The following is a 17,657-nucleotide window of genomic DNA, read 5'->3' on the forward strand; positions in this document are numbered from 1 at the left end:
CCATTCTTGTTGTGTGTGAGTGTGTGGATGTTCACCAGGTTTTGCACTGAGGCAAAATAGCCTTGTTCTCCTTGTTTTCTAAACAACACACATTTAAGTTGTTTACCTAAAGTATGTCCCATTTAATTAAATATATTATTATGCATTTAACAATGAGACCATTTAAAGGTCTCAACCATTTCAGTTAACCACAAAATGAAAACCCTCAAGTCATTCAAGATGTATCAACATTAAATAGGTATTTTAGCTAAATCTGTAGTCCTTTGTGATTTGTAAAATGGCAGTCAATGGTTAGACTAAAACTAAACCCATATTACCATATACGTCCAAATCATAAGCAAAGGCTCCTGGCAACATTTTGATGTCTTGTGAAGTGAAATGAACAGTCTTTGTAAGTAATCTAACATTATTTACAAAACTATTCATTTTTATCACAAAAACCTGGTCGAACAGTTCTTGGTGCACACACTAATGCACAATTTCAACTATAACAATATATTCAAGTCTGCGAGTGTAATTTATAACTGTTGCTACCTCTTGGACAATCACGAACAAGAATCATTTTGGCAAAAATGTGCATCTTTAATCTCATGTCATCAATCAACCATTAGCTCACACTCACTACACTGTGAATGTCAAAAACAGGTAATCGTTAACTTGCATTATGTGAATCACTTAGGACCACAGATTCAGCTGAAAATCTTCTTTAATGTTGTACTTAAAAAGACAAAAGTCCCCTATATTTTAAATGCCCTGAGGGTAAGTAACTTAACTGTAATTTAAAATGTTGAGGTTTGCCTATCCCTTTAAGGTCCTCATTGTTTGCCTATTTAGAACACTTGATTTGCTCTAAGCTTGCTAACACATTGACAAACGATTTCTAAACAGTCCATGTATACCAGCAATTTCAGTTAAGCCTTGGTCGAATCACACAATTTTTTTTGTCAGTTACAAAAGTCACTATGTCAGATCATGCGATTTTAACTTGATAAAATCTTGACTTGTCGTGGGTAACAAATGTGCCAGACTGCATATTCCTTCAAGATCAGTTATCCCGTGACGTCTACGATGAGCGTTATTTCCCGAGTCACAAGTGTTGCTATATCAATATTTCTTATCTTAACTTCAATGTTTATTTATGTTATGTCAATCTCAATACTCTGATGCTTGCAGACAACTTGGCTACAAACATTTATTTTCCTTTTTAATATTAAGATATATATTTTTTAATTTTTTATATTTTCCTGCCAGAGTTGCTTATTAAACAATCCCTCACCTAAACTTGCCGCGAATGAGACAATGAAAATCAGCAGCAAGGAAAAAATCAGATGCTCAAGACATAATCTTTAAAATACTGACATATTAAAAAAAAAAAAAAATTATGACAGACGTTAGTGATACAACAATTACAGTGAAGCATTAACTAAATCACTATTTTTCACGGAGCAAAACAAATCATCCACCCACGGGCTTAAACTAAAATATAATTTGTATATGTTTCTTGGAAAAAAATATATATTTTTGAAACAAACTTTATTTGGTATAATTTGTTTAAAAGTCTTAATTTTAATGTATTTTTTGTTTGTCAGTTATCTGCAAGATAAATACAGATAACGAATCTGAGGTGGCGTGCTTCAAAATCAGTCATGCAGCAGCCACGAAGCACAAACTGGTTTGTTAAAATAAAATCTAGCATAAATAAAATGATAGTGAAATATTCACAGTTTTAGAGATAGGCTATTAAACATTTTAGACAAGTTTTTACAATGTATTAGCAGCACTGAACGTGTTTCCAAATTACCTCGAAAGAACAAACTCGGTTGAAAGGATGAGAGCTAATCTTGTGAGAATGGAGATTTCAGCATATTTGTGGCACTCTGTCATATAAAATTGCTTAAAACACCTAAAGATTTTAGAGAAAGTAGTTAAAGTTTACATAATCAATGATTGATCTCATCCACCTTGATCTATGCAGCCTATTTTTTGGCCTGAGCCATGTATTAATGGCAGCACCTGCGGATATAACTAATAAATGATGTGCTCCTATTGACTAACTTATTGTAAAAATTAAACATGCTAGACTTTCTGCGATGAGCCATAGGGCGTTGTAAACATGGTATTGGTTGTCGTGAACTAAGCCACATTACACAAGTAGAAATGATTGAATCTTGTGTCACAACACCCATTTGCCGTTTATCCCCACCCTACTGTACTTCAAGGAAATCGTGCCGAAATCGTGTGATCTGACCAGGGCTTTAGACTTCCCACAAGCACTACTGTATGTCTCTACGTTTAGCAAACCTCACAATTCTGTACAGGAAGAGGATTTCATTTCAATTTCCCACCCCTGCCGCATCCAAACTAGAAAATGTAATCTTTTGGTCTGGACAGACAACAAACTCCCTTAATCTGTTGTAAACCATATGGCAGGGGGCAGTGGGGTGAGACTCCTCTTGTGCCGAAACGTGGCAACTTTATGCCCAAGCAGAAACAGAATCGATTACATAAATGCATCATAGCACATTTAATTCAACTCACGTGTTCTTTTAAAAAGAATCTAGCTGTCTCTGTCTGTAGAAATGCATTGCCACAGTACCAGGGTGCTGTGGGTGGATACAACAAGCTGCTTTAGGGTTTCTGAGGTATTCTTATTTCATGTGTTTCCATGCAATTGCCAGGATGGCATTGCCAGATGGTTGCAACACTCTCTGGTGTAGCAAAAGGTGACTCTTTTCCCTCCACATACATTATTGGAGAAGAGAAAATAAAAGTATGATTGCTTTAAAAGACATAACAGTGCACTTTTTACAAGCAAAATATTTTAGTATAGCATCTTTAAAAATAATATCTTTAATAAGGATTTATACCTGGAGTAAGGCATGAGGAAAATTCCAACAAAATTACTGAAAGAATTGCTACCTGCTATAGGAGAACCTCTTCTTAACATTATCAACTCTTCTTTATCTATAGGCCATGTTCCAAACTGTTACAAGCTAGCTGTTATTAAGCCTATTATTAAGAAACCGCAACTGGACCCCAACAACTTAGCTAATTATAGGCCTATTTCAAATTTTCCATTTATGTCCAAAATACTAGAAAAAGTTGTTTCTACTCAATTATGCTCCTTTCTGCAGACAAACAATATTTTTTAAGAGTTTCAGTCAGGTTTCAGGGCTCATCACAGTACAGAAACCACATTAGTGAAAATAACCAATAATTTACTCTTAGCTGCTGAAGTTCTACTCGATCTTAGTGCGGCATTTGACACCATTGACCACAATATCCTCATAAATCGCTTAAAGTCTACAGGTGTCCAGGGACAAGCACTACAATGGTTAATGTCATACTTAACTGACCGTTACCAGTTTGTGAATATTAAGGGACAGCCTTCACAAGTCAGCCCAGTAAATTATGGGGTGCCTCAAGTATCAGTTTTAGGCCCTTTGCTGTTTACAATTTACATGCTACCTCTGGGAGACATTATTAGAAGACATGGGATCAGCTTTCACTGTTATGCAGATGATACTCAATTATATATTTCAACTAAACCTGATGAGATGTCTTAACCGTCTAAGCTAACTGAGTGTATTAGAGATGTTAAAGACTGGATGACCAACAATTTTCTTCTCTTAAACTCAAAACAGAATTATTACTTATTGGGCCTAAATCCTGTACACAGCAGATATCGCAACTCAATCTACAATTAGAGGGATACAAAGTTAGCGTTAGCTCTACTATGAAAGATTTGGGTGTCATGTTAAACAGCAATCTAACTTTTGAAAACCATATATTCCATGCCACAAAAACTGCCTTCTTTCATCTGAGAAATATCGCTAAATTACGAAGTATGATCAATCTCTGATGCAGAAAAGCTAGTCCATGCTTTAATGACTTCTAGGCTGGATTACTGTAATGCTCTATTTGCTGGCTGCCCAGTATCCTCTATTAACAAACTTCAATTAGTACAAAATGCAGCAGCCAGAGTTCTTACCAGGTCTAGAAAATAGGATCATATCACCCCAATTTTATCCTCCTTACACTGGCTGCCTGTTAGGTTTCATATTGAATTTAAAATATTACTTCTCACCTATAAAGCTTTAAATAATCTAGCTCCTGTTTATCTAACCAACCTTTTGTCTCGCGACAATCCAGCTCGCTCTTTAAGATCTCAAAACTCAGAACTTCTGGTAGTACCTAGAATAGCAAAGTCGAGTAAAGAAGGTCGAGCCTTCTCCTTTACGGCTCCTAAACTCTGGAATAGTCTTCCTGATAACGTCCGAGGCTCAGACACACTCTCTTCAGTTCAAAACTAGATTAAAGACCTATCTGTTTAGTAAAGCATACACTCAATGCATCACTTAGCGGGTTTCCACAAGTTTCTACATCTTGTTTATATACACTATGAACAGCAGCTACGCTAAATATTCTCTTTATTCTCCATTTCCACCTGGGGATACTCATCCCGGGGTTTATGCAGAGTCACTGATTGGATCCAAGACCAGCGACGAGATGATCCCAAGGTTTCCATATCCGGGACCAGGCCGTATCCTGAGCTGCTGTGCTGTTGGTCATGGGGGAGTGGAGAGCATGAGACTGATTCCAGTGACGCTCCAGGGACAGATGAGTCTTCGCTGAGGCCAGCTTCCTGCCCCCACCGCTGAGGCTGCAGCTCTGCACAAGACTTTTGGCCAGCGGAGAAATTAAAATGGTCGTGCCGAACTGAGTCTGGATCTCTAAAGTTTTTTTTTTCTTCACTCTCCTATTGGTGAAGTTTTTTTTCCTCTCCGCTGTCGCCACTGGTTTGCATGATTCAGGATCTGTAAAGCTACGCATCAATGAATTTGCTCTTCAGTGTTTGGACTCTCAGTAATGATTTCAAACCACACTGAACTGAGCTAAACTGAACTTAACTTAAACACTAAAAACTGAACTACCCTAATCCAGTCACTATGACCATTTATGTGAAGCTGCTTTGACACAATTTATATTGTAAAAGCGCTATACAAATAAAGCTGAATTGAATTGAAGTGAATTGAAAAAAGACTATTTAAACAATATGTTGCGTTCAGTGAGTGATGTTTTATATTAGCACCATGATACTGTAGCGTAGCATTATGACATATCAGATCCAGAGCATTGCCTTTTAACAAATAAATGTACTCTAAAAGAATGACAACAGACATATACTGTATTTAATAACCTGAATAGCCATGCCATCATTTAATTTAATAGGTCTAATGGCTGTTATCACTGCCAGATTAATTGTAGAAACTAGATTTCCATGGGAGTGATTCTGCCTGTAATACTTTGAAGTCATTTTATCAGTACTACAGAAAAGAATCAAGCAAATAAAGTGTCTGGGCCTATGTTTCCATAGCAACTCAGACATCTGCACTGCAACATATTTTAATACACCAAACCCATGAACGTCCTTCATGTTGATACAAAGCAGAAAGCAGCTGATGATGAATGTTATACCACTAGACAAACATGAAAACTAATATTATAATTTCCTCTTGCAATGTACTGTGGGTAATTAGTTTTGGTCTTTGTGATCAAGTTCTGAAGTAAGCCTGTAGCCTTAAGCTTTATACACGGGAGACCAACAAATACTAAGTCTGAATGAACATAACAGCAACACATGATCTCACTAAAAAGCCAACCACCACACAGCGGAGTCAGTTTTCTTCAACTACAGTATGTATGCAGACAGAACAATTCTGTAATTATAAGTTACCTGCACATCACTGTATTATATTATAAATCTAACACATTCACTTTCTCAGAAATTAAACTTATCCAGAATGTAAATTAATCAAAACAAAGGCAGTGCTATATTACAATGGTAACGAATTTCAGCCATGCCTTATTCACAAATAAGTATTATCAGAGATACAGCTCTTGATATTAATATACAAATAACAAAAGGAATTTATTCTTCTTTTTCAAATTTCATTATATCTTAGTTGGCTATTCAGAATTTTGACTGTCGAAAACAAAAATATCAAAATTAAAAAGTATTCTCAAAGTTATTTATCTTATTCTGAAAAAATAATTATAATAACAGTAAATATTAATTATCATACTGTACATGCTGCAAAATATCAGTGTCTTTGCTTTTTAAAGCTTTTCTTTCATTTGACTGAATTTTATTTATTTATTTTTTATTTTTTGGAATAGGCTGAAAAAGTGTGCTTGTATGAATCTTATTGGCTGATAGCCGTGCAATATTCTACAAATAACAGCACCCTTACTTCAACCTTCTGTATTACTATGCCCACATACAGCAACAAGCAGAAGGCACTCTACAGTTTGACAAATTCTGCAGCTGTTGGACAACATAATGTACTTTTGAGGCTTTTTTGGGAATGTAGTTGTTTTGATTGGAACTATGTCGTTTATTTATTAAATATTTATCATTTCTGAGATGCAGCGCGTCGGCGGCCATTAGCCTGTTATTGATGGTTGATGTTGTTTATCCACAAGATGGTGAAAAAAACACATAATAAGCCCTTAGAAGAGAAAAACTGCGTAATTTCTAACTACAGCTGATCAAATCATTATTAAACAGTGAAGTGATATTCTAAGTTGATCTCTCTCTTTTGTATGTTGTAGCGCTGTATTTATAGCATATAATTGTAGTGTATTGAGTGTGAGATGAGACTCAGATTTCAGAAATATATGTATTTTGTGTTGGCCACTCTTTGTGTAATCCTGAGTTACTTTTCGGTTGGCCATCTGTTTGTTTCTAATGCGGCTCTGGCTTTCCTTACTGCAGACTAGTTCAGTAAAAAAAAAAAAAAAAAGAGGAAATGCCGGCATGTGTTTAGCATTTTAGCAAACACAACAATAATCTCACAGTGTTTGCGTTGCTTTGGCTTTGAGTTAATCATTGTGGTATCTCGATTGCAACAGAGAAATACTGTGAAATATCTCTAGATAGATGGCATTTTATGCCGTTCAGCCTTATAATCTTAAATTGCCAGCAAAATCACCTGTTTTGTCTCACTTTAGACATTGCGCTAGAGTATTATTCAAATACTAGCTCTAAAGTGACGGTGAACTTGTAACAGCTTCTGCTGTTCTGATGTCAGCTGCAGATGAATAAATAGTGAAAGAAAGTAGTTCATCTTACAAAAGTTTTTAGACTCTCGTGTTTTATTTTATTTGTATACATGATTATGTCGTCGAAATAACTCTGCAGGACACTGGCCCTTCAGTACTGTCTTTGGGTGTCCCTGTCGAACAGTAAGAGCTTCACAGGTCACAAATTAACATTGCTTAAGGAACCATAAGCAGAAAAGTTGTTCTTCAAAATTATTTAATGTGAAGAAAAATCATTTGAAACGGCTTTGGCTATAATGACATTTCAATTTCAATTTGTTTTGACTGCCATTTAAAGGTGAATTTATCCCATTTGTAACAAAGCAAGGATTTGTTTTACAAGTATTGTATTCATTTATGTGTTCATTGTATGTTTGTGTATTTCAAATCCTGAAGATCAGCCCGGGCAACATGAAGCTAAAACAGCAAAAACATTTTCCACACATGACCTCGTTAACCCTTGGTTATTTTATACCTATTTGGTATATACAATTATTCAACGATTCAACTATTCATAAGATGCTTTTCACGCATTTTTCCTCTCAAATTGCGGAAATGCTGTTCATACTTTTTAAAGTTGCTTTTGTGACTTTCAAAAACTTGTGAATATGACAACCCAGGCTCATTAAAAACATGTGCCTCATGCATAATGTAAATTACATTGCTCCGTTTATGTTTTGTTGCTATGTTTCAGATGAAAGTTTACTTGAAGTTGATCTTACATTTTTGAGAATCTGAAATACATTACTTTAGAGTGGATTTTGTTATGTTTCAGAAACACGTCTTTCTTCTACAAGTCCATGAGAAACTAAAACTGAACTAAACCCTTCCCTTAACACAACCAATAGTGTTTTCCAAAGCAAAAGCAAGAGAAAAGTGCATTTTCACATAGATTTACCCTGAATTTATATTCAGACACCATCAGACACCAAGTTCAACACCATACAAAGCGAGCTACAGAGCAAACTTACCATACAAGAAAACTTGTCCATATGGAGTTGTATTTGATTGCAAATCATGATTGAGTTTTTTTTTTTTTTTTTTTTTTTTTTTTTTGTTTTTTTGTGGTATTTATTTTTTGTTGTGCAATGAACTACATAAAAATAATCCTTGTCAATAATATGCCCAGGGCTTGACATTACACACGGCAAATGTGGGTAGATTTCAGCTGTGGTGGGTTAGACAGCCATTCCCACAAGCCACTTTAGCTGTTTAAAAAATGCTTTATTGTAATAGCAGGGTTTGACAATAAGGATGGCCCAATATGTGGGCAAATATAATCCTAGAATCGAGAAGCAGCGAGACTATCTTAAATAACTGTTTTCACGCAAGCAAAAGAAAGCAGGTGAATACCAAATGAGAGAATGATCATCGCACAGTCAGACACAGGCTATCTGACGAGGGCTTTAGTGTGATGTGATGTGTACGAGTGTTTAAAAAGCTTGTTGGCAAATTACTAGCCACAGTGGCTGATGATCGAAAAAGTTAATGTCAAGCCCTGAATATGCCCCTGTAAATAGCATTAGTGTGAAAAGGAACAAAAATCTAAAATACTGCCTCATACACATAGCATTCATTTGATCTATGAAACTGCAGTCAAATGTACATCGTAAAAACCCAAGAGTCAACTTTATCAAATGAAATCAGTGAAGTTAACTCAGATTTGACTGAAAGTTTTAAACTCAGTGTTGAAGGAAATGAGTTAATTAAATACCTCATTACTTCAACCTAAATAGAGTAAGTACACAGTACTCATAGGTGATTTTTTTTAACTCAAATGGTTTGTAGCAATCGATTTTCCCAAACGGTTTGAGTTGCCTTAAATTATTGGGTTTTACAGTACTCAGTTGGTTTGAATTCTCTCAATGTATTAGGTTTTACTGCGCTCGAATTGCTTCGTTTACTCAAATGGATTAAGTTCACAGTACTCACTAGGATTTGTTTTTGAACTTAAATGGTTTGTTGCAATTGGTTTCCTCAAATGGTTTGAGTTACCTTAACTTTTTGGGTTTTACAGTGTATGTTGCAGCATTTATTTGTGTCTTAACAAAAATGTAGGCTGAAGCACATATTTGCGAAGAGCCTGTGTTGGACTATGATGCATGTGATTGGATGTCAATTGCTAAGCATCTAACCAGAACATTCTAGCACTGCATCATTTCACTGCACTCATTTGGCAACCCAAGAGTAGCTCTAGCCCTGGATAATAATTAAACCTCTTAGGCACTTTTGAACTAAATATATGAAGCATTTCACTGTAGAAGATAAAAGGTTCACTTCTAACAATGATAATATGGGATAAACACAATGTAAAAATCCTTTCACACCATTCCCCTTACCTAACACTGTGAAATGAATTATACAAACGATTATGATGATTAAGCAAAAAAAAAAAAAAAAAAAGAGAGAGAGAAGCAACTAATCATTTTTATGACTTCCTGAAATTGTTTATGATGCAGTTTGTTTGCAGACCAATTACTTTTGCTATGAACATTTCATCAAGACTGATGGCCTGTACAGCAGACCACTCATCGTAAAGCATTTCAAATACCACAGTCATGTTCTAGAAGATGTACAGCTTGTCCTAACATGTACAACATGTGTCAACATAAAGCTTTCACAGTACTTATAAATTCTATAATCTGCAGATATCTGAAGGTCTACCTGGAGAAAAAATATCAGTAATAATTTAAAGCAAACACTCACACTCAAAAATCTGTACACCCTATGACTTTGAAACAGACGCTCCCCTGTGTATTCATATTCAGAATGCATGATAGATACACCCAGACACTATAAAAGAGCCAAGTCTGCGCAATTAGTCTGCAGCTCTGACAACAGGACTGAGATACGTACTTTATCGCTCTATACTACAAACAAAGAGCCTTTTGGTGCCCTAAACAGAACAAAACAACACTCGGTGAATACTTTAAAAATACATTAGGTTATAAACATGTGCCGCATCAATACACATAAAGTGATTATTACTGGATGCCGTGCATTAGAATGCAGGTAACGTTTAAATGTGTGTGCAAATTTAGAGAATGTGAAAGAGATGAGGTTGTATGACCTGAAGTATTGCTCAAAACAAATGATTCGTGTGTGACATCACACCTTGAAAGGTTAAAACATGGCTTTTAAAGACCTTAACGATTAGGTCTACCATTTTAGTGGATAACATGCATCAGAGAGTGGTGTGAACACACAATACAGAGTATTGACAAGCAAAAAAACTATTTATTTAAAGGATCCACGCAGCCTCCTGTAATGATAGCGTTCTTCCCTCTCAGACAATTGCATCTTGATGTTGATGGATGGTTGATGAATGGTTTGATGAAAGGGTGGAGGAGGGCCCGTGTCCCTGGTGCTCTGGTGGAGATAAGGTGAGATGGAAAATAGCGGCGCCTGCATTACCTTACGCCTGCGCTCGGCTCTTTCACGCGAGCGCCTTCTTTTCTCACGGGCTTTCTCCAACGCTTTCAGGTCGGGAGCCTGCTCCATCTCCACTCGGGCCTTTTTGATGCTTGCTGCAGCGTGCGCCATAGCAACGGTCCCTCAGTATCAGTAGCAATAAGAAAAAACCAAATGATGCTAGCAATGAAGAAGAAACGGGTCTTGGGTGACTTTCAAGCCCAAGGGCAGACGAGTAACACCCACTGTCACAGCTCTGGAAGTGCGCATGGAGGTAGAGAGAGAGAAAAAGGAGAATAGAGAGAAGCGGCGGCACTCAACTCCTCCCACGGCAGGTCTAAATAGGAAGGCTGTAGCAACCAGCATCCTCCTTCTCCAGCTCTATGGGAAACTACATTTAAGGTGTGAGTGTGTGTGTGAGAGAGAGAGAAGGGGCGGGGGAAGTGTATGGGCTTACATAAAATAAATAAGGTAAACAGGAAGAGGGAAATAGGGCAGACCATCCCCCCGTGTGTCCCCAAGCTGCTGTTAGCCGCTTAGCTGTGGCTTGTGGCACAATCAGTCATTAGGCAACACGACTTCCTGACCAATCACGCTTTTTCAGGGGTCTCTGGGCAGGGTGGAGGGGGTGGAAGGGTGTGGTTTGCATACTGTACCGCTCACTGTTGCTCGGAATGGGAAAAAGGGTGCAGCCATGCGAGAAAAACAGGAGGGGGAGATAAAAGATTAAAGACGCCTCGCGCAGTTCTGCAATTCCCATCCCTCGGCATTCCCACATCCCCCTCCCACCCGTTAGGAGAGACATTGGTGCAATCCGCTTCTGTATGGTGGATTTCACAGCACTTATTGATGGCACTGGGACCACTCAAATCCCTACACTGGTATTATGTGACAAAATGTTAAAGTGACAATGATTTAGATATAGAGACATCCTCAAAACCTTTTTTTTAATAAAAGAAATCAATCATTTTACATTCCGCTGTGTGTTTTTATGCTATTTTAACTGCCCAGATCCTTTGTAATTAGCTCTTATGTCCTATTGGTTTCTGAGGACAGGGTAAATAGGAATGATAATAATGCTTTGACACTTTTTTCCACAATAAAACACAGTAATGTCCCTTTAACTCAACAGCTCTGTTGATCATTATGTAACACCCTTAACAACAGCCCATAGCAACACAAACACAAAGACTCTTATAGACTTAACACTTTTTCATATATTGTGTCCTTCTGCAAAATGAAAATTTTACTTTTATTTAATAGTATGAGTGATCTCTGATGGCATTATGTTGTATAATTTTAAGAATATGCTTTTCTTCTACTGTATGTTATAAAAAGTATTCATTGATGTGGGCATGTGTGTGTGAAGCACACAAGTTCTGAAATAAAGTATGTAAAAGGTTTCTGGTTTTTAGGCTCAACAATTTTTACTTGTTTTTAAACCGAAAGGTTTAACATTTTTAGGTATGAACAGTGAACCTGTTGTCATATTGAACATAGAAGCAAGAAATGTAAATAGCATGAGTTGGCTGATTATATTGGTGAACAAACATACTTTGCTTTAAAGACAGTGACCAAAATGGGCTGTGCAATTTAGATTTAATCCTGTGTTCAATTTGTGTTTCAATTTAATTAATTTTTGTGTCTTCATATAAACTAAAATATGCATTTCAAAGCTTTAGGTAGATTTCTGAAACTGACACTATAAACCAGCCCAAGCCAAACTAAACCACAGTCTCGTATTACTGCCTTCAGATCAAGGTATTTTCTGTTAGAGCATCATGAGCGGCTCAAAGTCTCACTGTAGAGCACTGGCTTTACACAGATTTAGTTTTTCATCTAAAATACTGTATTGTGGCGCCATCTGCTGGTTATATGAGCTCTTAACCGCAATCTAAACAAATTTCAAGCATCAGTTTCAACAAAATTGTCTATTAACATTGTTATTTAAAAAAATACATTTTTAGGTTGCCAATTTTAGATGGTTCTAAGATGGTTTTAGATCGTAATGAGTGTATTTCTTCCATTAACACTGACAGCCACACCCATCTCATTACAATGTTAATTACAATTTAATTGGAATATAGAATAAAGTATAATATATAGATTTTTAACACAAAGTTTTTTAACACTATGCACATAGCTTGATCATGCATCTTAAAGATAGTCTATCCCCATCCTCATACCTACTCCATCTACTCTTCAACACAATGGTATGCCAATTAAAAAAAAATAAAAAATCAACATTCCAGATCACAATCCACATCCCGACAAATTGTTATTTGAATAAAATTAATTTATCACACAATCTTAAAGTGTAATGTGTATTCTAAATAATAAAACATTCTTGTCTTTGCTTTGAGTATGAGCAATTTATAGTACTAGTATAAAAAATATTTTTGCTCCATATATATTGTAAGTTGTATGTTTTAATTATTAAAATTTTTTTAGCAGTTTTCCAAAGCTGGATAATATTTGTGTATCTCAAACAATACAATGAAGCATTGGCGAAATTAATGATTGCGATATTTAGAATACATAGTGTACATGACCACATAATAAAATATGTTGAATTTAATGTTGGTCCTGCTAAAATATATAAAGATGAAATACAGTCGTTTTTTAATCTGAGTAAAAAAAGAAAAAACATACTTTTAGCAATGAAGAAATTCAGAAAATAAAGGGATCATGTGAAGATTGGTCATATACTGTATGTTGTATAATATGCTATGTATTATATTGCTAATATTATTATTATTTATGTAATGAGTCATTTACCATTACTTTTGTGTCCAAATGGACTAATATATTTTATGTTTAGGAGCCCACAGTTTCCTACATAAGTGCATAGAGAATACTAGTGTGTTTAAAAAGTTTTAATCTATTAAAAATATTCAGCATTCTTCAATATAGTGGGACCAACTACTGTGTGTGATTATGAAAATCATATAGAAGAACCAGTGTGAGGAATGTGCTCAGGGGGGTCAGGGTTTTTCCTGCATAGAGATTTATAAGGCAGGCACCTCTGTAAAATATTGTGCATCTGACTTTGGAAAAAAAAATCTGGCAGTAACAGGTTTTGATCCTGATGCTTAAATACCTAACTTTAACCTTTGGTATGATAAAAATGACAGTTTTGACAAAACATTATATATATATACATACATACATACATACATACATACATACATACATACATACATACATACATACATACATACATACATACAGTTGAAGTCAGAATTATCAGCCCCCCTTTGAATTTATTTTCTTTTATTCTATTTCTGTTCTTATTTTTCTTCTTCTTGAGAAACTCTTAATTGTTTTATTTCCGCTAGAATAACAGCAGTTTTTAATTTTTATAAAAGCCATTTTAAGGTCAAAATTATTAGCCCCTTTAAGCATTTTTTATTCGATAGTCTACAAAACAAACCATCGTTATACAATAACTTGCGTAATTACCCTAACCTGCCTAGTTAACCTAATTAACCTAGTTAAGCCTTTAAATGTCACTTTAAGCTGTATAGAAGTGTCTTGAAAAATATCTAGTCAAATATTTACTGTCATCATGGCAAAAATTTTTAGAAATCAGTTATTAAAGATGAGTTATTAAAGCCATTATGTTCAGAAAAATCTCTCTGTTAAACAGAATGTGGGGAGAAAAAAAAACAGGGGCTAACAATTCTGGGGGATAATAATTCTGACTTCAACTGTATATATATATATATATATATATATATATATATATATATATATATATATATATATATATATATATATATATATATATATATATATATATACACAATTATGATTATTATCACGTTTTAATCTTGTGCGAGGGTGTGAGATGCTTAAAGTGTCAGTGATGTACCCAAATTTCTGCAAAGGAGGGCTGTAGCTCTGCACAGTTTAGTTTAATTTAACACACCTGACCAAACAACTTGTTTGAATTGAAACCTGCAGGCTATGTTGAAGGAAGGTTGAAACTAAACTATGAGGGCTGCGGCCCTTCATGAACTGAGTTTGACACCCCTGATATACTACTTTATATTAATTTTATATTAGATTAATGTTTGTAAACATTTTCCTTTAATGAATCTTTTCATGTACAAAAATATTACGCAAGAAAAATGTTATCAGACCGTTGTGTCAGATTATTTTGGTTTAGGGAAATAACAAGCTCTGAGACTAACACACTGTTTAGGACATGCTGTCACCTACTGGCAGTGTTAGTTAGATTTTTTAAGTATCATTTCAGTTATTTAATTATTTAATATATGTATATATTCACATTTTCATGTTTAAAACCATCCCCAGATTAATTTGTGACTTTAATTGAACTCATACCACCCCTAAACCTCATTAACTGTCAGAAAATATACTTGTATGCCACTTCTGTGTTGTTCTGTCCCACCTTTGTATTGTAAATGAATTGTTAATATAGACTTCATTTAATCAGCAGTCTTCTATTGGTTAAATTATAAATGCTAAAATGTTATAAATATAAACTTATGTAATGGTATGTAATGTGTATTTATATAGCGCATATTTTGTGTATGGTCATACACCCAAAGTGCTTCACAATCATGAAGGTGGGGTCTCTCCACATCACCCCCAGTAAGCAGCATCTATTTGGATGATGCGGCGGCAGCCAAAGGAAAACAGCACCAGTGCAATCACCACAGACTAGCTATTAGTGGAGTGGAGAGACAGTGATAGAGCCAATTCAGTGGATGGGGATGATTGGAAGGCCATGATAATAAGGGCCGATGGAGGGACTTTGGTCTGGACACCAGGGTTACACCCCTACTCTTTACAAGAAGTGCCATGGGATTTTTAATAACTACAGAGTTTAACATCTCATGTGACAAATGGCTCTCACTGACAGTGTAGTGTCCCCTTTGCAGGCTTTGCTTTTACTGGGGCATTAGAACTCACACAGACCACAGGTTGCGCGCCCCCTGCTGGCCTCTCTGGCAGCAGCCTAGTTTTCCCATGTGGTCTCCCATCCAGGTACTGACCAGGCTCAGCCCTGCTTAGCTTCAGTCTTAGGCTGCAGGGTGATATGGCTGTGGCCATACCATTATGAGGAATAATATTAAATTATTTAAAGCAGTGGTTCTCAAAAATTTTTCATTAAGTACCACCTCAGAAAAAAATTGTCTCTCAAAGTACCACCAAAATGAGCAGTATTGAAATACAGTAGCGCAGTAGGCCCAGTAAAGCAGCTATAACTCTGCACAGTAAAACAAACGTGGCAGATTACCTCTGAAATATAGGCTATATGTCATATATGGCACATTATATACATAATTTTTAATACATTTTGAAATATATGTAGCATGTACATGGCATTTTTCATTCCTCCGCGTACCACTAGAAGGAAGCCCGCGTACCACTAGTGGTACACGTACCACAGTTTGAGAACCACTGATTTAAAGTATACATACTGTAGTATAGTTTGTTCTAGTAGTTAGTTCTTTTTCTTCTGCGTTCTGTCACAAACTGTAAAACAATGGCCTGGTTCTGTTTAAACACTCTGTGGACAAACTACATAAGTAGTGCAAAAACAATTCAAAGCACATATGTGATCTGAACATACATTTAATGCTCAGCAAAAATATTGCACTGCATGCTTATAGTGCTGAATTCACATCACACACACACTGTGTGCGTATGCCATAGCATATGTCTAAAAATTCACTTTGGCTTTAAAAAAATCAAGGCAAGAACTGATAGCTTCATTACACCGAATATATTATGGTACATAATAACATCAGATTCTTATTTTGACATCCAGATTAAAAGAGCTAAGATGATGATCAGTACTGTAAGTGTGTGTGTGTTTTCGAGTAGGAGTGTATTTGTAGGTTTTTAAGTGTTCGAGTGTGTCAGTAGGCTGACGGGGAGACTCGCAGATTACACTAGTGATGCCATCTGTTTGGTCCTTCTAAAACACACACACACACACACACACACACACACACACACACACACACACACACACACACACACACACACACACACACACACACACACACACACACACACACACACACACACTTGCACATGTTCGGAAATCCTGGCCAGAGCTAACAGCAACCTCACACAAACCTTTTTTACACATGACTACTAGGAAATGCGTGGCTTTACATGTCAGCAGTCCAGTTTTTTCTTTATTCACAAGCTCAAACATCCCTTAATACAAACTCTATAAACCTATACTGAACAGAGCCTACCTGTACATACTGTATGCTCTGCTGAATTATTCTCCATGATTGTGCATGATTTTAATGTTTGCATCCCCCATCCTTACATTTTTGTATGTTTTCTAACAGTTTTTCAGGACAGAATTGAACTTGGGATGCAAAGCTGTTTAAAATCTAGAAGGAAAAATAACAAGGTTGCATCAGCAAATGCATTATTTTCTCACTTTTTTAAACACTGTTGGAAAGCTTTAGTGTTGTAGTGTTGTTTTCAAATGTGCATTTACCTTTTTATTCACTAGAGAATTAATTTATGAACTAAAATGATGCAGTACATGTTTAAACCACATTTGTTTGATTACGCTTTTAGCACCACTCACTGAAAATGTCACTTTGAAACTGCTGCTAAACATCCAATAACCAACGTTACATTAAAAAAATGTAAATCAAAGTATATCTTCCACATTTTGTATGAGGCGGGGTTACATCCATGTTAATACGTTGATCACATCAACACTACACACAGATAAGGTGCATTTATTTATTAGCCTCTCTATTTAAAGTTTACCAGAATAATTACTTGAAAATGTATTCAAATGTATGTGAACTCAGATGCAGAATCATCTGATAAATATATACCTACATTTTAATATTACATTAATACTATTACATTTTAAGTATCAGCAGTAAATGCACATGATGCAATGTGGTGCAACTCTTATGACATATGAAATCCTGTGCACTATGATTTAAATATTTCTGTTATCACAAGATTTGAAAATATATGGGCCAGTTGCCATAATCAAGTCATTCTGCCAGTGTTTTCCCTTAATTGCCCCTGATACTGTATAATGGAAGATTGTTTGGAAATTAAAAAGAGGGAATACAAAGCTACAGTCAGCAATTTGAATCTATTTGAATCATATACTTAGT

The 17,657-nt window shown here is 35.7% G+C and overlaps 2 protein-coding genes across 48 annotated transcripts in view; one reads left to right on the forward strand and one right to left on the reverse strand.

Moving 5' to 3' along the window:
* ank2b (ankyrin 2b, neuronal) overlaps positions 1-17,657 on the reverse strand; it is a 243,298-nt gene that overhangs the window by 125,595 nt on the left and 100,046 nt on the right. For 35 of the 47 annotated variants that reach the window (XM_087259217.1, XM_087259207.1, XM_087259212.1 and 32 more), the window contains exon 1: positions 10,519-10,908. In XM_087259217.1, the coding sequence (XP_087115343.1) occupies positions 10,519-10,647 (129 nt within the window). In that variant the 5' untranslated portion in view covers positions 10,648-10,908. 47 annotated transcript variants of the gene reach the window in all.
* LOC147843211 (uncharacterized) overlaps positions 1-17,657 on the forward strand; it is a 501,869-nt gene that overhangs the window by 79,536 nt on the left and 404,676 nt on the right. The window lies entirely within an intron of this gene.

The sequence above is a fragment of the Danio rerio genome, chromosome 7, assembly GCF_052040795.2.
Source record: "Danio rerio strain M-AB ecotype USA chromosome 7, GRCz13ab, whole genome shotgun sequence".
NCBI classification, from domain to species: domain Eukaryota; kingdom Metazoa; phylum Chordata; class Actinopteri; order Cypriniformes; family Danionidae; genus Danio; species Danio rerio.